This window comes from Idiotropiscis lumnitzeri, chromosome 3 (assembly GCF_059441095.1).
Source record: "Idiotropiscis lumnitzeri isolate Australia: NSW breed Sydney's pygmy pipehorse chromosome 3, RoL_Ilum_1.0, whole genome shotgun sequence".
Taxonomy (NCBI): Eukaryota; Metazoa; Chordata; class Actinopteri; order Syngnathiformes; family Syngnathidae; genus Idiotropiscis; species Idiotropiscis lumnitzeri.
In genome coordinates this window covers 11,913,320-11,936,197 of record NC_142393.1, presented here as the reverse complement: position 1 = coordinate 11,936,197, position 22,878 = coordinate 11,913,320, and the positions used below count along the sequence as shown (strand labels likewise).

Sequence of the window (22,878 nt, the reverse complement as noted above, 5' to 3'; positions counted from 1 at the left end):
GCTTCGAATTTCCCGTGTGAAGTTTTTATTTTCCGATATGCGTGTGGGTTTTGTTTGGGTACTCCTACACTCGGGCTTCCTCCCACATTCCAAAAACATCCGTTATTTTTTATTTTTTGGAAGACTCGAAAGCAGGGCTCACCAACGTGCAAGGACTACGTGAGTAGTCTTTGGGCCGGTTCTAATATAGCTCAGCAGTGATAGGACCACGGTTGTATTATACTAGTTGTTTTTTTTTTTTTTTTTTAAATTTCAACATATACAGTAAAATCCGTACTGCACAAATTTTGTAGGTCAAATTGTGTAAAACTATTTATAGTGATGATGAAATCATAATGAAAACAAGTTTCGATTAAACACATAAATGTAATATTTTCATTGAAAATATTATATTTGAACTATATTGAACATTTTTCAAGAAAAACTCAAAGTTCCTGCAGTCTTGTAATCTAACCATACATAGATGTACCTTTTGTCTTATACCGGCATACAGAGTTGCGAGGAGCTGGAGCCTTACCCCGCTGACAATGGTCCGAGGCGAGATACATCAGTACTGGTTGCCAGTCAATTGCTGGGCACATACAGAAAAACAACCAGCCATGCTTCCATTCGTATCTATTGGCGATTTGGAGTCCTCAACCAACCAAACGTGTATATTGCGGGAGGAAACCGGAGTACCCACTGAAAACGGTTACAAGCTCAGGGAGAACATACAAACTCCACATAGAAAAGCTAAGATTTAAACATCTGGCTGTCAGGCAGAAGTGCGACTCACACGTTTCATCCTGCCAACTATAGTCTTATTAGCAATGGAAAAATAATCCTAAATTGTATCACCTGGCTGTACACCATCCAAGACACACACATCTAGTGCTGAATGTCTCAATATTGTCAATAACATTCCATCCCATATTATCTGTACCGCTTATCTATTCAAATTTCCAAATGGGCAAAAATGGCCCACCCAAAAATCTGCACCTTTATCTAAAGTCCTCTTTCGAGTCTGACAAGGCCGTAGAAATAAAATGACAGTGCAAAAGAAGTTTAAAATCCACTTTAAGATGACAGACGGAAAGAGAGATGTACAACAATGGCAACAATCATGATAACATTAATGTCATGATTCCCGTTAGCTGGGAAAAATTGCATGCAAATCCTCAGGTAGCAGAGGAACCATTGCTTTTATATTGGTGACCTGCTACAATTATACTCCTGTACCTGCAAGTGTTGTCTTAACAAAAAAAAAAATCACATTTAGTCAAACACTGACTTGTACTCCAACCTCACCCGATCAATCAATGGGTTTGTCGTTGTACTGAATCTCCAATAGAGACCCCAAGCTTCAAGAAAAAAAAAAAAAAAGTTGGTTTCACGAGGCAGCTGCGAATAACTTTATGATATCAGATACTGTCATGAATCATGCACACGCACACACACACACACACGCACGCACACACACCCACACACACACTTTGCAGAACAAACAGGGCATCTGTAAAGCTGAACTTCATGGTAAAGCGAAATGAATAAACGCCTTACCATGCAGTAAATAAATACAGAAATAAATGCCGACTTTTGATATTTTTTTATACCGCTCTTATATTTAATCTCATAGATGGTTGTCCTCACTCGTGAGTTTTTACCATTATTTTCCAAATAATGAGAGTTGCATGGTAATGACACTTGTCCTGTGTTAAGCTTAGAGTGCTAGTTGAAGGTAATTGAATTGAATTTTTTTCTTTTCGCGTTTGTCCACAGGTTCAATGCTACATATGAGGGCTGCATCTCTGGGAAGACCGCTTGTCTTTTGTCCATGTGCGCTAAGAGTTTCAGTCATCCAAGTCCCGGGTGTCGGTTGGCCCCATGGGGAAGAGCATATCGCTCTCCAGGGAGAGGTTGCTTCCCAGGCCGGTCATGTGACCGCGCAACATGAAGTGCGTCCTCCTCTGCAGGATCCTCTGCTGCTCCTGCTTGAGCTCCATGTAGGAGCGTGAGAAGGTATGAAAGATGGAGGTGACGGGGAAGGCCATGAGGAGGATGCCACTTAGGATGCTGCTCAGGGCCACCACCTGACCCGGGATGCTGCGTGGCACCATGTCGCCATAGCCCACCGTCGTCATGGTAATGACCGCCCACCAGTAGGTGGCGGGGATGCTGGTAAACTCCTGAGTAGCGGCCACTTCATTCTCGATCAAGTAGAGCAGCGGCGAGTAGAGGGCGATGGCCACACACAGGAAGAGCAGGAGCAGGCCGAACTCGCGTGTGCAGCGACGGGCAGTCAGCCCCAGAGTCTGCAGACCCAGTGAATGGCGAGCAAGCCGCATCACATAAAGGATGCGCAGAGCTCGTAGCACACGCAGCACCAGGCCCACCTTGTCCAGGTAGCTGCTGCCCGAGCCCGGGCGCCGCTCGCCCTTGGAGGTGGTGTCCACTAACAGTGTAATGTAGTAGGGCAGGATAGCGAACACGTCGATCAGGTTGAGGGGTTGTCGCAGGAAGGTCAACTTGGAGCGGTCCTGGATGAAACGCAGGGAGAACTCCAGGGAGAACCAGGCTACGCACACCGTCTCCACGATAAAGACGTTGTAGCACATCTGGGAACATGTGCCCTGTTTAAAATAGAAGCCGCAACAGTTACTTAGTAACCACCAGGGGGCGATATTGCATTGTGAAAGCTACAACTGTGAGGCTTCAACGCCATATTACAAAACAAAGGGAGGAATACTTTTACTGCGTATTTAACATACAAACTAATATAAAGAGGATATAAAAAGTCTACCCACCCCTCAATGAAGATATAAAAAAAAATGAGATCTATATAAATTAAACACTATTTGCACCATTGAGGTAACCTATAACTGGTAAAAAACATTAAATTTGAAAAAGTATTCTTGACAGGCTAATTGAAAAGAACAAAAAAGTCAAGATATTGTGGTTGCATAACTGTGCACACCCTCTTATGACAGTGCATCTGTTCAGAATTAATCCCTCATGTTAAATGCAATTCAATAAACACGTGCCGCCATTTAGCGTGCCTCTGAATCACACCAAATTGAATTCAGATGTTCCAGTCGGCTTCTCCTGACCTTTGCAGCAGGAGCCTCAACGTGTCATCAGAATTCCACCTCAACTCAGATCCCAGCGCGAGTTGAAGAAAAGCAACCCCAATGCATGATGCTGCCACCACCACGCTTCATAGTAGGTATGATGTTGTTGTGACGATGAGCATTTTTGTGTTTGCAGAAAATGAAATTATGGCAATTACACATTTTGCAAAAGTGTTTGGGAGATTTCAAGCATGTTTGTGTAAAAAGTTGTCAGGCTTGGATGTTTTCTTTTATAACATTGCAAAATGTCAAGAAAAGCCTACTGGAACACCAAAACTTTATTTGAGGTTAAATCTGACCGGGTAATTCTGATTCACATCTAATGGTAATTGTTAATGTTATTCATTCAATTTTTTTTTAGCCGTGGTTTGTCTGGTCCTTCACGAGAACCTGGACGGTGCCACAGGCATAAAGCCCCTTACAACTTACGTGTAGTTGATTCTAGGATGATTTGGATACACAACCCCCCCCCCCCCCCCCCCACCACAATCATGGAAGTGGTATAAGCATACCCTTGAAGTGAATTGTTTGGAGGATACTCACAGCCTCCTCCTCCTGCCTCAGGGCAGGCATGGTGCTAATGGAAAGGTTGACAGCAGTGATGGTGACGAACAACACCGATAAACAAGCGAAGATCTTCCCGGGGAGTCCAGAGTGAGGTCGTTCCACCATGTCCCTCAACTTGGTCATGAAGCAACTCAAGCAGGACTCCGCGGGACGCCGTCCGCTGTCTGAATCAGACGAATCCTGCAGGAGATCTTCCTCCTCTGCAGCTTGCTCCATAGACTCAAACTCTTCCAGACGTTGAAGCAGGCGTCGGCGACAGCACCACTCCAGGCTCTCCTCCGGGACCCCCCAGTACAGTAGCTCCTCTCTGAAGGAGAGGGCACACATCTCCCTGAGGGAGCGAAGCTTGCCAGCCCTCAGGAAGGTCAGGATAGTGCGGAAGGCGGATGGATTGCGGTCAAAAAAGAACTCGTTGTGTGTGACGTCGTAGTCGTCGCAGATGCCCATAATCTCATCAAAGCTGCTGCACAGGTGTAGCTGGCCCAGGCGGGACAACGGAAAGTCCTCCAGAGTGGTCCAAGGCAGCTGGTAGCGCATGCCGCCCACATTGATAATGGCGTGGAGTTTGCGGTTGTTCGAAAGTGACGAGGGGTCACGGCTGGGGCCAAGCTCGGGGGCAGGCCGAGCCCTCTTGTAGAAGGCGCCCTTGCGGGCCTCCTGCTCCTGTAAGGGTGGAGGGCTGAAGGATGTATCGGAGGCGCAGCTAAGGGCACTGTAGTCGTAGTCCGAGCCGTCACCTGCCAGCAGGGTCATGTTTACTGGCCTGCTCTCATGCCTGAGCCTCCCCCTGCCACTTGTATGCTGTTGCCTGCAAAAGAACATCATTTATGTTCAAGTAAGACTCAAGATTGTCTTCATTGTTTACAAAAATACATTTTAGGTTGACTAAAAACTCTTTATCTTAACTCATTCGGTTCAGTAAATGCACAACTAAAGCAAAACCCATGTCCAGAGTTATAATGTTGTCGGTGGAACAGACAAAGAAGAATGTTCAGTGCTGCGTCAAGGACGTTCTGCCCAAGCAAATTAAATCAACTCCAGTAATTTAATTGGATTGTCAGCAATTAAAATGTCAGCGCTTGGATCTGCTTATAGAAACAATTGTGCTGTTTCCGGATGGAGCTGTGAGTTTCTAAGAAAGAAATGTGAGCAAGTGAATGCTTATTAGACACATGCCCTGTCACACTCTGATTACAGTCAGAAAGATGTTCCACCCGCAGAGATCATCTGTCTCAGCCAAAGCGATTTTAAAACCTCTTCAAAGCTATTCATCAGAATTAAAAAAAAATGGGAAAAAAAATTTGATTTTCTAAAGGAATAACCAAGGATTTAAAAAAAAAATGTGTTAACGTTGCAATAGTCCGTTAGCAGTGTCACACAGAAAACCAAAACATTAATTTGAAATGAAAATTAACAAAAGCATTCCGACAAAATATCCGTCTTTGACACACCACTGTATGTAGAAAATTAAACATTAACAAGGTTTATTCATTAAATTTTTTCAAGTTCGGCGGCCCGGATTAAAACGTTTAACGGGCCGCATGTGGCCCCCGGGCCGTAGTTTGCCCACGCCTGCATTAACCCATTTTCTAAAGTGTTTATGTTCATCGGAATTGGGTGTGAGCAGGAACCCATCTCAGCTGACTTTGGACGAAAGGCTGAACACTGCTTGAGACATTCAAATTCCCAACAATAGACGTCAATCCTGCTCGCGTGGAGAAAAATAATCCAAGCACAGGGAGAACATGCAAACTCTACGCAGTATGCTCAGAGCGGAAATTGCAACATCTACATTTAGCAGGAAATCTTCCAAAAACATATTGGGTTCTCAATGATTATCATTATTATTATTTTTATCATATTATGTGGATGCTTGTATTCCATGAGGTGTGTCAGAAAAGTGTCCCGAAGGCATATTTCAAACCCATACAACAAACTACGAGTTTCCCCTTCAGTATAATTGCCTGAGAGTACAGTAAGTGTAATCTTAGCTCTCTGCAGCCATTGAACTTTTTTAAAAAACTTTTACTGTATAAAAATATCCTCTGTCAGGTCATCAAGCAATGATCAGAATGAGTGATGATGAGCCCAATGAGAGCAGACTTGCGAGGGAGACTCATCACCGGTTATTAGTCATGGGTCTTCGAGTACGACCCGGTGACCAAACGTCAGAGCCTTCAGTGGAAGAATCCGATGTCTATACGGTCGGCGAAAGCAAGGCGAGCAAAGTCCAAACTCAAAGTCATGTTGATCATTCTTTGATTTGAAGGGCATCGTCGTTGGCGAAGTCACAGGGCCAGAAAATCAAGCAGCACATCTAAAAAGAGACTCTGTGGCATTTGCTTCATTCGGTGAAGAGGGAGAGGTCAGAGTTGTGGCAAGAGAACTTGTGGCTGCTTCACTTCACCACTGCTTGCATCTGATAGTTCCCGGCACAGAGTCCTGGAGCAAGCTCTCGACTCACGTGACCCGGCTTCGTTTGATTTCGTTTCCTCTTTCCCAAGATCAAGGGGCTCATCATATTTGAAGATGTGATTGTCGTCAAGATGAACTGTTTGTCTTAGAAGACGTTTCACCTTTCATTTGCGTAAGCTTAATCACTTCATGCGTCAAGGCTCAGTTAGCGCTGTAACAGCCTCAAGAGACAATCTGAATGAATGAAAATATACATGAGCACGCATCAACATAAATGTGACATATGGACGATCCCAGAAGAATGCGTCCGGGACTACAAGAGGGTTTTCTATAATGATGGACAAATGAAGCTTCACGAAGCACTTGTGATAATTTCTGACTCCTCTAGGTGGCACTCTTGTTTTATAGAAACAGTGGAATTAAGCTAAGAGTGCCATCTAGAGCAGGCGTGAGCAAACTGCGGCCCGGGGGCCAGACGCGGCCCATAAACGTTTTAATCCGGCCTGCCGAACTTGAAAAAAAATTAAATGAATAAACCTTGTTAATGTTTTGTGGTCGAAGCTTCATTTTCCCGTCACTTGTTTTTTTTTTTTTTTTTTTACTCCACACTTGTATTTTGGATATGAAATTTTTTGTCAACCTTGTAAAGTTATTGTTACTTTGCTTATGGCAAACTTGGACCTTAGAACCGTGACAACACAACTGTTACTCCTCAGCATGAAAAGCCTTCACATCAACAAAAAATAATCACAGCATAAGAGTGTCCACCAGTTTTCTAAGTTGTGTTGATGCAGCAGAGGTTATCAAACCGCCTACGGTGCTTCACCAGTATGGATGTGCGCGGGCCTACGCCACTCTCCTGCTGCATTAAATCATACTTAACCCCCCCAGGCTGTTTGATTCCTCATTGTAACCGACTGTGCTTTTGCCTCTCCACACTCACTGGAGCATTTTTTTTCTGTATTTTGAAAGCCTCCTCTTGCCAAAAGAATACTGAATGTGCTAGCACGGGACGAAAGGCAGCAAGGGCGACGAAGGCTGTTCCCTCCACCAGATCGGCGGCGGTCTGGCCTCTCCGTGTGCCAGCGTGATCACAGGGAGGCTGCGGGGTATGTTCTGCAGATTGCCTGGTGACTCACTGGCTTGTGTTGTGCTTCCCATAGTGCCCTCTACATTACAACTATTGAGGAAGAACATTTTATTCAATACAACTGCAAAACCTGAGCCGTTTCAAACCATGCCGTGTTCCTGCATGAACATATGAGATCATGCTCATTTCTAAACAATCACTTCATTAGCTTGCTGCTTGGTAGGTACAATAGGTTGATTGTTAGGAAAGGTCAGAGCTGGGCAGTTGATCCCCGGGGCGCAGTGGTCCGGCCGGACGCCCATTTTTGGGGCGGGGAGGTGACAAATTTAAAAAAAGTGTTGGATTAACTAAGGCCGGTGGTGGATTTTAGTCCGGCCATTAAGCATGCGATGCACCTACTCGCGAAATGGGCGAACGACAAAAAATGCCACAGAACGCGTCAAAAGCGCCACTACCAACTGTTTGTGTATGAGGAGACGTGAGACAGCAGTGTGTGTTCAAGACCACCTGTATCTAATTATTCTTACATCACGTAACCTGCGCCTCCCATGTGCTACTGGGGCATACCATCTTTTAAATTTTTTTTTTTTGCAGGAAGGTCAATTATCTTGACAGGCTAACTTGATTGATAAGGTCACCAGCAAAAATATTTATTGTATTTTGTTATAGTTTCCCAAGTACTGTAAAGGTAGGTTGCTGTACTTGTTGCTCTTGCAGAAATGCCAATGAAAGTCAAGTATTGAACATCGAAGATTATTTCCAATTTGACATGCATTTCGCTCACTTGTGTGTGGCAACAATGACGCTTAAACGTATTTGTCACGACCTTATTCTTGCAATTTCTGTGCTCGGAACAAGGCTTGTTTTGGTATGTCATCTGAAACGGGCGCATGGTCCGTCCCTCAGGTTAAAGGACCATCCCAACCACACCAACCTCTTTAATCCACTTCCTGCTCCCTTAACAGCCCACTGTCCTCTAATGGACTCTAAAAGGATGCTGCTTCCAGAAACGAGCCCAAAGCTGAGAGCTAACTTCCCCATTTCTGTCTTTCTCCCTCTGAATCCGGTTCAATTCGGAGATAGCGCCATAGGCCAAAAGAAGAGCCTCTCCATTGTGGAATATCTGCAGGAACACCTCACTTCAAGACCAACGCTTACTGTATGTCACTATTGTGTTGTGAAGCCGGAAATAAGTTGACATTGTCTTGAAGGAGCTAAGTGACTCCCTAACACTGTCTGTGGTCCGCCACAATGTGCATCAATGTTTGAGCAGGAACTATGCGATGATGATGATGTGTGTTGGCTACAGTGGTTGCGTTCACCGCACATATAAACTAAACGGGCCCCAACAAGACACACACTCGTACAAAAGAGCAGTGCTTTGAAACTTTTATTCAGCCAAGGCTCAAAGATTTAAATGTGAAAAATCGGACAGTATGCCTCCAAACAAAATGTTGGGAATCATGATGAGATTGTCTCAGATTAATTGTAAATTGACGCCCCAAGCTGCAATGACTCGACCTAATGGCTGCCGGTTGTGTAAACTACCACTTCACGGGGGGCTACCTGTCCTCATAAGTTGAGTCTGCGGGCAGGCAGCACCTCATACTAAAGACCAGACGACCCATCATTGCGGACACAACCTCTGGAGGTATGTGAACCAGTTGCTGTCCCAGTGGGAGTGCTTGACAGGTGGTACTCTGACCCATAAGGCAGAAAGACAAGGGAGACAAAAAAAACAAACACCTCTAGAGCTTTCAGTGGCAAAAGTACACGAGTTGATGATATGCTAAATGGACTAATGGAGACCTTTTGTCTGGACTGCCAGATGTGAAATCAGCCTCCATGAGTTCGTCCATCCATCCAAATTCTCCCGCTTATCCAATTAAGAGTAACATTAAAGTTGGCCGACACCAACTGACTGGGATGGCGTATACACCGTGGGATGGATGCCATTCAAACAACCATTCACACTCATGTTCACACCCATGACACTGAGCAGAAATTGATCCCACAGTGTCTGCACTAAAAGTCAGACGTGAATCTCAGTGACCCAGTGAAGGCTAGTCGAGTCATTATTTGAAGCGGTTGTGACGCAACCGATGTATTTAGCTCAAGCTATAACATCTTTGCAATTTCACTCAATGTTGTATAGCACAACATCAGCATCCAACCATTTATTTTCTACAGTACACTATATACCAATGATGTTAGTCAGCCATATTTGTTGGCCAGCCACCAACATGTGACACAAATAAAATGTGAAATATATTCCATGCTGGCTTATTTAAGATCTGAAATCATTTGATGATGGAGTCTTCAAAGTCTTTTACAAACTGTCCAAATTAAATGTGGTTGATACTCAGTGATACAAGATGGTGCACCACTGGTGCGTTGTCAGTCTTGAACTTCCTCTAATGCAATGGTCTCAAACTTGCGGCCCGGGGGCAATTCCAAGAAATTGTTTTTTTTTTTTTTTTTTGTTGCACACAGGGGGCACACTGACATATCTCGAATGCAAAGAGAAAGTTGCAGTGCTCAACAAACCACACGTCATAACTCAACTAGACATGCTGATGAGTATGCACCGTCCCAGCGAGATGATAGAGAGGACTGAGTTACCAATCTTAGTCACGCTCTGAAGAACCATTCATGTTCAGAACTATTAATAAAGATTGGACTCGTTGTACCTTTTGGACTAATTGATGCAGCCCAGACACACCCAGACTCTGCTGAGGCCCACATAAATTGAATTTGAGACCCCTGCTCTAATGGCATTTGGTGATATCTATGGCGGATACCTGGGAATAGTACTTTTTAATTACTGTGTCATTTTTTTTTTTTTTTTTTTAACCGAGGGGAATCAGACAGTCACTATTAGTTGTTAAAACTGGAACAAGTCATTACTTGGTCTCATTATATCCATAATTACCTGCAGCAGGGAGAGCAAATGATCTATTGCGCGTCATCTATCTTGGCTTCAAACTTTGAGAGGCATGTTTGGGGTGAAGGGCACGTCTCATATTTCGCTCTGGTGTGACAATACAAATTAAACTCCAGAGCGCTTCACAGACGCTCAGCATGCTCTCACTGGGTGGACAAATGCGATCCAAAAGAATACCTAAAGGGACTATATGGCGAGGATGCTTCATATTTCACACGTATCCCAAAAATAAACTCCTGGTATTTCTTTATCAGGAAAATGAAGCTATCTTGCATTTTTAATTGGATCAATTTGTTTTGGAGAAATCTGTAAATAACAAACTAATCTTGAAACATTTTCATCGGCAATTAGAAAAGATGATAACCCTCTCCATAGGTGCTCACTATAAGGCTATGACAAAAAATTTCCTAAATGGGGGCGGGGCTTACTTTTTTTCCTCATGCTGATTGTGTTATCAGTACTCAACAAACTGAAACACCGTGTCATGTTTATATTTTTCTGTCTGCTCGTTTGACGATTGATCGACAATGTTGCATTTTAAGGTGTACAAAAATGAATTTTAGGATTAAGGGCCATTTTAAAGATTTAATGAAGTCCCTCATTTTGAAAAATCAAATCAAATCAAAGACTTTTTCTGACCTACAGACTCATTTTCTCATAGAAAAAAAATACACAAAACTCCCATTAGTGATCCACTATTTACACATGACTGTTTGTTCGCAATAAAGCCTTTCTGACACTGTCAAATCACAGCAATACGCAACCATCTTAAACAACTCACGAAAGAGTACAAACATTTAAAACTTGACTTATTCCGAAAAAGGCTGAACATCACAAGTGAGCGTCGTGAGATGAGATGCGGGTTAACGTGTTACCATGGCGTGTGTGCGCCGTGCATCCAGTATGCAAATGTCTGTCATGTGTATAGGGCATGCCAGATGCCACATCAAAAATCATTCGCACTTTTGTGTCCCAGGGTGACCTCGTTGACCCGAAAGGAGCAGGCGTGTGCCAATAAGTCAAATGCTATCAACTTTTGGCTGCGAGAGCAAACCATGTGACACAAGAATATGAGGCTGAGTAAAGACCAATGAAACCCCCCCCCCCCAAAAAAAATAAAAAACATACTCACTGTGACCTTGATCCCAAGCAGCTGTCTAGTGGCTAAAATATGTGGCGAGATGAAGCAAGAAAGATGTTTGGCAGCAGCTTGGCTGATACCGATAAGCAACAGGCTCTTTTCGTCTCCCTCAAGCGACCACCTTCCCTTCAGCTCCGTACTCGCTCTCGCACTCTCTCTCCCTATCTCAAACACTGACATCAGAAGTGGGATGGGCCGTTCAACCGCAAGCTTTTGGAGAGAAATCCATGGCAACCGCCTTCTCGAGAGCAGAGCTGTTTCCGCTCCACCTTTTAAATAAGAATAATCACACGCTTTTGATTGTAGCTTCACACGAACCAGTTCCAACTCAGCAAGGGGTCCAATTCACATCCCAACTTGTGCTCTCTGGGTTCAGTGATCTCTGTATTGATGGGAAGTAAACACATATGACAAGTTAGTCAGTTGAAAAAAAAAGTGGTGCACATAATTGCTCATCGCATGACAATTACAGCATGTCTAGCAAGCCCGTGTGTGGTCACAGGCTTCATCGATACTTGCTATGTTGGCCAAGTGTAAAAATCAATGAGTTCTAGTTGTGTGACACCATCCATCCATTATCTGGACCGCTTCTCCTCACAAGGGTCACGGACGTGCTGGAGCCTATCCCAGCTGTCTTCGGGTAGTAGGCGCCCTTAACTGGTCGCCCACCACACACACTGGCACACAAAGACATACAACCATTGACACTCACACTCACACCTATGGGCAATTTCGAGTGTTCGATCAACCGAACGTGCATGTTTTTGGAATTTGGGAGGAAACGGGCGTACCCAGAGAAAAAGGGTGTTTGAAAAGGGGTGTTTAGACTTTGTATCAGGTGTGGGCAAACTACGGCCCGGGGGCCACATGCGGCCCGTTAAACGTTTTAATCCGGACCGCCGGACTAAAAAAAAAAAAAAAATGGACAAACCTTGTTAATGTTTTATTTTCTAAATATTGTGGTTTTTCAAAGACATAATGTTGTAATGGTTTTGTTCCCTTTCATTAAAATTATTTTTTTTTTTCTCCGATGAGGTGAGGTTACCAAAACACTCCATCCATCTGCTCCTGGTCCGGCCCCTCTGTCAATTTTTAGAACCCATTGTGGCCCGCCAATCAAAAAGTTGCCCACCCCTACTTTACATCCTGTATACTGATATATAGCGCCTTTTAACAACAACATTTAAAAGCAATTATAAACAAAATAATTAAAAGCATTTCCAGTTTTTCTCTGTTGCTTTGGTCATGGAATTTCTCAAAACTACAATTAAATTTTGTCACCACTTTAATTTCTTTCTTTTACTTGTGAAATCTACCTTAAAAGACAAATTTATTGAACTCTTTTCCCAAACAGACAAAAAAAAACTGTTTCTTGTTAATGCATCATAACATTTATTACTTAGGAAATTTGTATCCATTAATATCCATCCTGAGTTGAAACGTCCCTGTTAGTGAGCATGCAATGTATAATGGAAGGAAAACACAGCGTGTGTGTTCTGCAGGGCCATTATGACAAAGTGCGGGCAAAACTACACTATATTAAATGAGTTAAAAGCGAGGACATGAGTGCTGGCTGGCCCGAGTGATAAGTTGGTTCTGTTGAAACGGCAGAGTAGGAGAACAACATCCATCATATACCGTACAAGCATTAACAGACACGCTTGATGAGCAACAAGGCAAAACAAAACCTACAGAAACCCAAATACAAGTATACTAGCGATGGGAGGGGACTGGAGTCACATGGCTTGACTGGAGTCAGACTTGAGTTTCTATTTTTCGGACTTGTGACTTGCAATCTAAGTAACCTATTAAATAAGTGTCAATGTTAAGATCAATCGTGTCCCTTTAAGCATAGATATCAATATATAGAGTCTCACATAGAGCACAAAATCATTGAATTTGTGCTCCATAGTGTAGACAGTGTGGGCTATAATGTGTATGTTAATATTCATAATTTTGATTATACATGCAAACTACTTTTGTATACTTAATTCACGGTGACCTGGAGTATTGTCCTGGCATCCAATGGGTTATTGTACTTTGTAAAATTGAATAGAGAATGCTATAAAAGATTATCTAAACTGTTGTTTTCTGCAACGACACTGAATTAATCTGTTTGAGAAAGAGCTCCTATTGAGAGGATGTGAACGATTATCCATAATGGAGAGAAGTTTTCTCAGTGATCTCTGGTCCCACACTGATTCAAACATCTCAATCTTCTGTCCTTCTTAATGAGTTTATTGATTCTTTTTGCACACTGATGCTGCAGACAACAGCAAAGTAGATGTTACTTGTTACCACGGACCTGTGGAACATCCCCAACATCTTTCCAAGAAAGGGAAACGGGGACCAACAAACGCCCTCTTGATCCAAACACCGCCCACAGCCCAGCGCACCCCATAACCGCGATCCGCAAACCCCCAGGAGAGCAAGGGGATCCCACCGGCCAACAGGGACCAACCATCGGGGTGTTGAAGGGTGGCGGTGGCGAAAGGGGAGGCGAAAATGTTTTTTATGGCAGAGAAACCCAAACATTTAGTGAATTCTACTTTAACTTATGCTTCGGTTCATGACACTGACAAAACAAAAACATTCCACATTGATTGTTTGCCTTGGTTTTTATTTAAAGGGGAAATCAACCCACCCCAAAAAATCTTTGAAATATTACATTCAACGTGTCTTCACTAGTCTAAACATGCCATTCTGATGAACATTGCATTTGTGGAATATGAGTGAAGCAGAAAAAATCCACCTATTTTTTTAGCCATCTCAGGGGGCGGCCATTTTGTCACGTTCTGTCGACTGAAAATGAAATCAAATTTGCTCAGAGCTCAGGTAATGACCAATCACGGCTCACCTGTTTGCTAAAGCTGAACCATGATTGGTCGCTACCTGACCTCTAAGCAACTCTGATGTCATTTTAAGAAGTGACAAAATGGCCACCCCCATAGATGTAAAAATGTTATTTCTTGACTCACCTTCACCAAACATAATGCTGTGTTTCAACTAGTGAAGCTGCATAGAACATACTTGAGAATTTCTTTAGGTTGACTTCCCCTCTAATGAGTATTATTTAAGAGTTCCGTTTTTCCCCATACCATATCTTAGTTGTGTATAAATGTTGCATCCGGATCTGTGGCACCCAACAATCACCATCAGTCCTAATATGGCTTCCTGAGTGTATTAACAGGCTAATTACACACATTGTTTCTCGGAAATACTCCCACGCGCAAGCTAGCTTTACCCAACTGCATTCTTATTTTGCATCATGAGCATGTTACAAGAACACTGTTAAAAAAAAAAAAAAGACGGGCAGAAGGTTATATTGTTAACTTTGTTTGAATGTGCTCATTATCATGCATTAATGTCATTGCTAGCTTGCGATGGTCCGTTGACATTTTTATTTGTACACTTGGTAGACCACGCAGGGCAACAAAGCAGCTGCCCACTTTGCCTCTACCACTTCTAGTGAGCATGAAGAGGCACGATGAGAATAACACGTGGGAGGCGTTTTTGGAAAGTAAACTTAACACGGAGATGGTAAAAACAACAACACATTTACGATTCCATGAGTTGAACATCTGTTGTGGGCTTATATTGTCCTCGCAGCAGAAGTCTCTTAGGAGTACGTTCAGCATTCGCTGCACTTGTTCGACAAAGGATTTGAACTCTGCGGGCTTTGCTTGTGTAGGAGGATGATGAGATCACTGAATGTTCTTGTTTACTATCCTGTTGTGTATGGAATAAAAACATGTTGGCCTGTTGAGAGAAGCTAAATGACAGCTAAGTAGTAGTTTGGGACAAAAGTTTCCAATTTATAATCCATCCATTTTCTGCTAAAGATCAGATCCCACCTGACTTTAGACGATCAGCAAAGTACAACTTAGATTGTCACCATCGGAGGGCACACCGGGTACATTAACAATCCATTTGATTTAGTTTAGTTTGAATAAAAATGGTTGATTTTGCTTAAGCAGGAGAAACATTCAAAAAATGGTCACTCAAACTCCTCATAAGACTCTCATGTGATCTAGACTCCTATGACAAATTAACCATCTATGATAATAATAACAGCTGTCTTTAAAGCTGCTGGAAAAGTCTCTCTTTTTTTTTTAATATTGTGTCAATACACACAGCCTGACACAAAACAAAGAAGGAGGGAGAAAATACAGTTGGCATGGTAATATCACTTCTGGCAGATCCACAGCTTTGCTATCACACGTTCGCATGTCGCAAGTTCACATGACTCGAAAACCAAAAATAGCTTAAAGGTCTGAGCCCCGCGAGCACTTTGTCAAAATAAAGCATCATGATGGCTCTGTATTTAGAATTAGAATTAGAATTAGAAATTAGAAATCCCTTTATTGTCATTGTACTCAAGTGTGCAACGAGATTAGAGGGCTCCCCTCTCCAGTGCAATACAACAATAATACAGACAAATATATAAATTAGATACCACGCTGATTGTCACGTCCCCAGGAACTAAACACACTTTGGAAACACCTGGCACCAAAGCACTCCTATCAGCTTGCTTACTCATAAGAAAGGCAACTTACACACAATTAATAAAACAGTATCTAGCTTGAAACACATTATTTCTATTTGGGTAAGAATATACATTAATTAATAAATAAATACACACATAAATATAGAAATATAAATATATAAATATATAAATATTAATATATAAATATAAATAAATATATAAATATTAATATATAAATATAAATAAATATATAAATATATAAATATAAACAAATATAAATATATAAATATAAACAAATATAAATAAATATATAAATATATAAATATATAAATATATAAATATATAAATATATAAATATATAAATATATAAATATATAAATATAAATCAATAAATATATAAATATATATATATATATATATATATATATATATATATACACATATAAATTTTTTTCTCCTTGCACTGACATGTCTTTTTGATGAACAATAGCATCAGTTAGAGTGCTCGTTATAGTCCCCATGTGTTTTAATACATATTTGCAAAAGTGTGACTACTTTTTTGACAGCGTTCTTATCTTTTTGAAGCACAACAGATTTAGCGTCAACACTTGTCTCACAGCATTCACACGCACGATCGTCCTCACGCACGATCAATAAAGGAAAGGACCTAGTTCAGTGACAATCTGCAGTCTCGCTTAAAAAAAAAAAAAAAGAAAGAAAGAAAGAAAAAAAGGAAGGTATAAATATCCTTGGACTTAAGTTTAATACCATCTCTATGGTTACTGTGTGGTTGCTAGGTCAGGATGATAGAGGATGAATGTAGCCGATTGATGTACAGGTACAGTATGTTTGCATGCGACAACACTCTGGAATGATTTTTTTACATGCGTTGTGCTGACTTTCAAGTCAATGGAGGGATTAAACACTTAACTTGAGGTGATCACTGCTTGACAGAGGACTTAAATGGATTCAATACCCAATCAGTGTTGCTTCATTCATTCGCTCAGTCGGAGACAAGGTGCCGCTGAAACACTGTAATTAGACACGAAAAACAATAACGGGATTACAGTTCATTTTCTTTGTTTCATTTTGTTCTCTTTGTGACTCATGAACAAAGAAGTCAGCTCATAGCTCAGTAGGCCGGCTAATGGCAAAAAGGGCGACTCGCTTCGCTGCAGTGTGCCTCCCTGTGACTCTTTCGTGATGATTGTTATAATTCAAGATCGGTTACAGGAACAATGTTCTCAGCTGCTACTATTAATGAACCAGCTTCTGTATTTCAAATTCCGGCATTCACACCTCTGACTGCACGGGAAGCATGTCCCGCTTGGTTTATTCAGTGTGGAAACGAGCATCCAGTAGCAGATTATTTTAATATATTATCATTCTCATCTCCATTTTTATCACTGACAGGCATGAGAATACACTTGGGAATAAAAATGTTGAAAAGATGAAAAAAAAAAAAAAGTGCCATTTGTTCACCTATAGCTTACCGACACCAGCTGGCTTATTGTTAATGTGCACAGTTGGCACTGAAACAGGAAGCTCTGGTGACAGATGGATCACACTTTCACACTTCTTTCTCAAAGACAATATGGAGCTTTAGTAAACGCTAATGAGGGCAGTTTGACAGGTCCTTAGTCGCGCTCATGCAAATCCTAATCTGAAATATTTGCGAGCGCACCAATCAAAATCAGTTGAGGTGATGCTCGTTTGCATGCAGTGGTTTGAAAAACTATTGTCTGATGTTAATCGGAACCACCGAAGGAGGACTAAATCCACTTCAGGATTCTGGTCAACTGGAAATAGGAAGAGTGAGTTCGAGGGTCAAATTGCCACATTTTAGTCACATTATTACATATTTAAACTTTATAGATTCTATTTTTGTATCCATGGCACGAGGCGCGGTGTAAATCTGCGCAGGGGTGGGCTGGACTAAGTTTCGGTATTTTCGGATGATATTAAATTGTCTTTAGGAACGATCCCGCTGCCATGCTTTCTTTATGACTTTGACATGATTCTGCTTCCTTACGCACTCGATTTGAACCCAAAACCTCTGGACTATAAAGCAGACATGGCCTCATGCGGTTCAGTATAATGAATCTGGAACTGTAGCTTTCTCTTCCTCCTGAGATGGTAAAAGATATCAAAGAAGTGATGTTTCCCTAAAAACGTGACTTGAACCATCATACGCATGAGTTATATAAATTTTATTTTATTTTTTTTTTTAAATCATTTTAGTCCCCAGCTATGCTGCTAATCTGGCTAACAGGCTTCTTGGAAAATTCGAATGACGGCAAAGAAAAAAGGGTCCATCAGATAAGAAGTGTTCTTGATGCGCAGAATGGATGGGAGCAGTGTTGAAATCTAATTCCGGGCCTGAAACCACTGATGCCACTCATTTTGCTCCTCTGAGACGTCTCAGTTGCTGTCAAATGCAGCCATGTAATTTGGTTTCCATGCGCAGTGAGGCAAAACAGCTCCACCTTTGACCTCACTTGCGTCAAGCCCCCTTGTAAAAATCAACTAAATTGACAACCGCAGCATTTGCGCGCCATCTTGAGTGGGATATGAACTCATCAAGGTGATCTTCTTTAAAAGGCTTTTGCAAGCAATTTGTCCTTTCAGACATTTCATGAGGACTTCTTACAGGGAAGTCATTTGTTCACGTTTTTAAACCTTTGTGTAGCCTCATCACTGAGTACCCAATATTGAAAATAACTTTGAACTCGGGCAATATTACCCAGCCCTAGTTTGAACAGCTGTGTCCGCTCATACAGCAGCTTCACACTGAACAAACAAAAGTGCCTGGAAATGAATCTGTGTATTCACTCCAACAATCACTTGTAAACCTATTCGAGCAGGAACAATGACGTAAACTCAAGAACTTTGACACCAGCGTCGATGGTGGTGGACGGCAGTTGTTTTCCCGACTAAATATTCATCTTTTTTCTGTTTATGAGCTGCCATCACCAACTCACAAATCTTTTTAGATGTTAATCATAGAATCATGTAACTGATTCACCAATTTATTTGCAGAAAACTTTAATAAAGCGGCTATTCTGGTAAATAGTGGGAATTGCGGCGGGCGTCGCAGTCTACAGTATGATCATAATAAGCGATTTTGTGATCATTGTGTTGTTTATTAAATTAAACATGATTAACTCTCCACTCCTCTCTTCAGAAAAACAAAATGAACAAAGTGGAGAATCTGAAATGTAGCATGAGTATCGCGATCCAAACGTGATGAACCCCGGTTGGTTCACGAGTAGCATCGGCTGGGGTCGCTATGGCAACAGTGGAGATCCTTTTCTCAATATGTTCAATTGCAAAGACGGTGGAGCATCAACATGGGTTCCAATTTCCAAACACGCTTTTTACAAAGTTGCTGGTTTCAATTAGAATCGGGGTAGTGGTTAAACTGTCACTGCACGGGAAAATGTAATGTCATGAAAGTTTTTTGTTGTCGTTTTTGTGCTTACACAAAAGGATCAACGGTTCACAGAATAAACTCACAGCCGCAGGAACAAATGCTTCATTTTGCCTCCTGTTTTCTTTCCGAACCAAACCATTAGCTTCATTTTCTTAAGCAACAAACAAATCCACTTTTACAAGTACCACATAGGTCACAAAAGATACATAATATTTTATCTAGCAGACATTTTTGTGTTTCACTGACTTCAATTGTGCATTGCCTGAATTTGCATCGCAGTGGGGAAACGTTTTACCGACCCTGTTTCTTTCTGCCCAATTAAGAGGTCCAGTGATTCTTCCAAAGTCCATTGTCACCCCCTACAGTCAGACTTTACAACAAGCGCTGCTCTTTAATAACTATGCTTTGCCATTTTCTTTACCTCATTAAAGCAACTTGAGCCTGGTTTGGTCCACTAGTCTGCACTGATCACGTCAATCGTTCACACTCGCATTCAAATCTGTGAGTAGTTTAGTCTTTGAATAACCTTTGTCATGCTTTTTGCAGTTTGACATCCAGAGACCAAGACCACACCTGTCAAGTTGTCAAGAGTACCTCGTCACGAGCAGGATGTTCTCCGAGCAAAGTGGGCGGCGAGCGTAGAGTCACAGAGGGTCATCAGCAGGTCGAACCAAAGAGACTGGAAGAGTCACAGAAAGGCATCAACGTGGACATCCTCTGAAAAATATTGGTCAATTCGTGGTTTCATTGACACATTTTTAAAGAGCAAGATTTAATAATTACTTGTGATTTGAGTTCACATTCGATGGATGGGCATGGGCGGGCACTTCAGAGGTCCAACAATTTATATGAAAAGTACAAATTCCATGGAATGTCTTCTTTAATAGAAAGATGAGGGTAAAAAAATGACTTTATATTAATATGTTCGTCGTGGCATTCTGATTAATATTGCATTTGTGGAATATTAATTAAGCAGAAAAATCAAGCTCGGGTCTAGTTTGCCTTGCATGGTTTGGTTGTTAGCTGAGTTACAAAAGTAGCAACAAACTGTTATTATTCATTTCATGAAGCAGCATTTGTTCAATAGGATACGAGACTCGTGGTTCAAACGGACTTTTTTAAGTACATGGAAATGCAAAAACAAGTTAACCACTGACCGTGCACACTGACAGTCAGCTTGATTTGGGATTCTGTCTTCTGTCCGAAATCCGGAGGACTGAAATGCCAAGCTCATTATGTCTTTCATTAATGTGTGTCTTTTCTGCCAGTGAGGCATCGAGCGCTGAAAGGGCACATGAGTCATGCTGGTACGTGTGCGTGTGTGCAAGTAGGCTGGAGACATCTCATGAACCCACGTGCCGTCTTTTCGTGGGCGCTGACATCATACAGCAAAAGACTTCCTGAACACAAGATTCATTCACAAAGAAGGCACCAAACAGGCAGTCTCCATGGCAACCGTTGCCCCTAGCCTCCCCAACACTTCCCCACGACACACCCACCCTTGCTGTCATTTGCAGGGATAAAATGTGTGTCTGAGTGTTAACAAGCGTTCAATCTAAAGAGTAATAGAATGTCCAGCCATCCATCCCGTTTCATGAGCGAGAAAAAAGTCGAATGGAAATGTAGAGAAATACATTATGACAATGTATTCAAACAATTTGCAGGGAAAGACTTTAGCAATGAACTAATACGAAAATGTTGTTGGGTCTGAGACAATTCAAGAGAGACGCATTGTCATCCATTTTGGTCAACATGACAAAATCACCCGATAATGATTTGGACCTAATCATTTGCATGGAGGTGCAAACTCAGTGGGCATCTGATGTCAAATAAACAAAATCATTCAATTGATGTCATCTTGATGGGGAATTGACATCAGATGCTCACCGGGAAAGCATTTGCGATTCGTCCAAAGAAATGAGACTCAAGTGACATAATGATGTGAAATTTGAACGAGAAATTCAATTCTGTTCTGAGAAATGTAAAAAAGCAACTGAGGAAAAAGTGTAACAGCCACTGAACGGGAAGGACATCAACATTAGTGATATTCAAATACAACGATTTCCTCTCAGATTCAATCCTGAGTAAAATTCAAGCTGGTGTTTATGATATCAATATTTTTGCAAATACACATAATGTGCTTGGTAAAACATAAAAAAAAAATACTTTAAATAAATAAAAAATGTAGCGTCATTCAAATCATTCTCATACATTTTCCTGATCAACATATTAGCTTGAGACACTAATGGGGGCGAGGAAAACTAATCACTGATGTTGCCAATTTAACTTTGCCAGGCAGGTTGTTCCAGATGTGTGCAGCACAGACGCAAGAAGCTGCCTCCCCTTGCCTGGCTTGATCGGTGAATTTTGGCGCAGTGTAATTGATGTTAGTATTGCCAACTTGGTGACCACTTTAGCGATTATTAAAAAAAAAGATCAACTAGGAATTGAACTAAGATTATAGCAAAAGTTGTGATGGAAATTAAAAGTCGAGAATAAGAAAATTGTCCAAAACCAAATATGATATTATCCCATCATCTGTAGCCATCTGCCTCCAGGTGAATCCCATGAGATTAAATTCAATTTCCTTATGACATGTTCCAAGCACAAAAGCAATTCAATGGCCAGAAATGTGTAGCAGACGAATGCAATACGGACTAATAAAATGAGTCATTCTCCAACTTGTTCTTCATTTAATCATCGTAGTTGCAGAAGGACAATAGCTGTAACTTTGAATATTGTATAAGCATATAGTTTATTGCTACTTTTAAGAAAACAAAAATAGCAAGACTTAAAGTCGAACAGTAAAGAAGACCTCATTAAAACCTCACTGAAATTAAACAAGTGATCAAAAACACAAGATTCCAGATACTAATGAGGCCTCTATCCCTTCATTTTTTCCTTGTAAAAAAGAAACAAAAAAAAACTAAATGAATGATATGGCGCGTGATATAAAAACTAAAGACATGAGACAATATAACAAGCTAGACAGTTCAGCATAAAATCACACTTTCAGGTTTATATTTACAGTACACTCAAAAATGGGGGAGATTACATTCAAGATAAGGCAACTGCAATTGTGCTGTCCTGGCTCAAGAGCAAACATCATTCATATAAATGCAATATTACAAAATAGAATTTTCTGTTTCATTTAAAAAAAAAAAGTCTGTCTTGCTATATATTTCACTTTTCCTGCATTTGCACCTTTTCATACAAAAGCGATCAATTTACCAACACGTGAGGCAAATAATCAGATTAAGTCGGACCACATACGAAAAAAAGATTTTCCAATCACAGTAAACTATTTTAGGATAGCTGACTGTATGGCCTTACAAGTGTGCACATTAACAAAGCAGGTCGAGTACAAATTGCTGCAAGAATCTTGTGCATAGGCAAGACTTTGGCTTTGAATATACTGTCATTATATATATTTTTAAAAAATCTGCTATATACACAGAGAAAAAGTTTCAGACAAGTACAAATACAATAAATGCACTTATTAGTAATTCCAAAAGGCCACTTATATTATGTCAAAGTGCAGATTGTCACTGAAATTAGAATTTAGATTTAGAACACAAACGACAATCATGAATGGATCACAGGCCCTGTGAGGACATTTCACATGAATATTATGCAATATACACAATACATATAAAATGCCAGTCTGTTTGTATGTATATATATATATATATATA

The 22,878-nt window shown here is 41.2% G+C and overlaps 1 protein-coding gene across 1 annotated transcript; it reads right to left on the bottom strand.

Annotated features, from left to right (window-relative positions):
• Positions 1 to 1,039: 1,039 nt before the first annotated feature.
• On the bottom strand, positions 1,040 to 11,417 carry kcng1 (potassium voltage-gated channel, subfamily G, member 1). Its single transcript, XM_088290770.1, has 3 exons — positions 11,256 to 11,417; positions 3,651 to 4,482; positions 1,040 to 2,609 (listed from the first exon to the last, which is right to left on the bottom strand). Exons 2-3 carry the CDS (start codon positions 4,425 to 4,427, stop codon positions 1,830 to 1,832), a joined length of 1,557 nt encoding a protein of 518 aa, XP_088146896.1. The 5' UTR covers positions 4,428 to 4,482; positions 11,256 to 11,417; the 3' UTR covers positions 1,040 to 1,829.
• Positions 11,418 to 22,878: the final 11,461 nt, after the last annotated feature.

Coding starts and splice junctions, on each gene's coding strand:
- kcng1 (XM_088290770.1), bottom strand. CDS start 4,427: ATGACCCTGCTGGCAGGTGACGGCTCGGACTACGACTACAGTGCCCTT. Junction 2,610..3,650: donor TGAGGCAGGAGGAGGAGGCT/GTGAGTATCCTC, acceptor TATTTTAAACAG/GGCACATGTTCCCAGATGTG.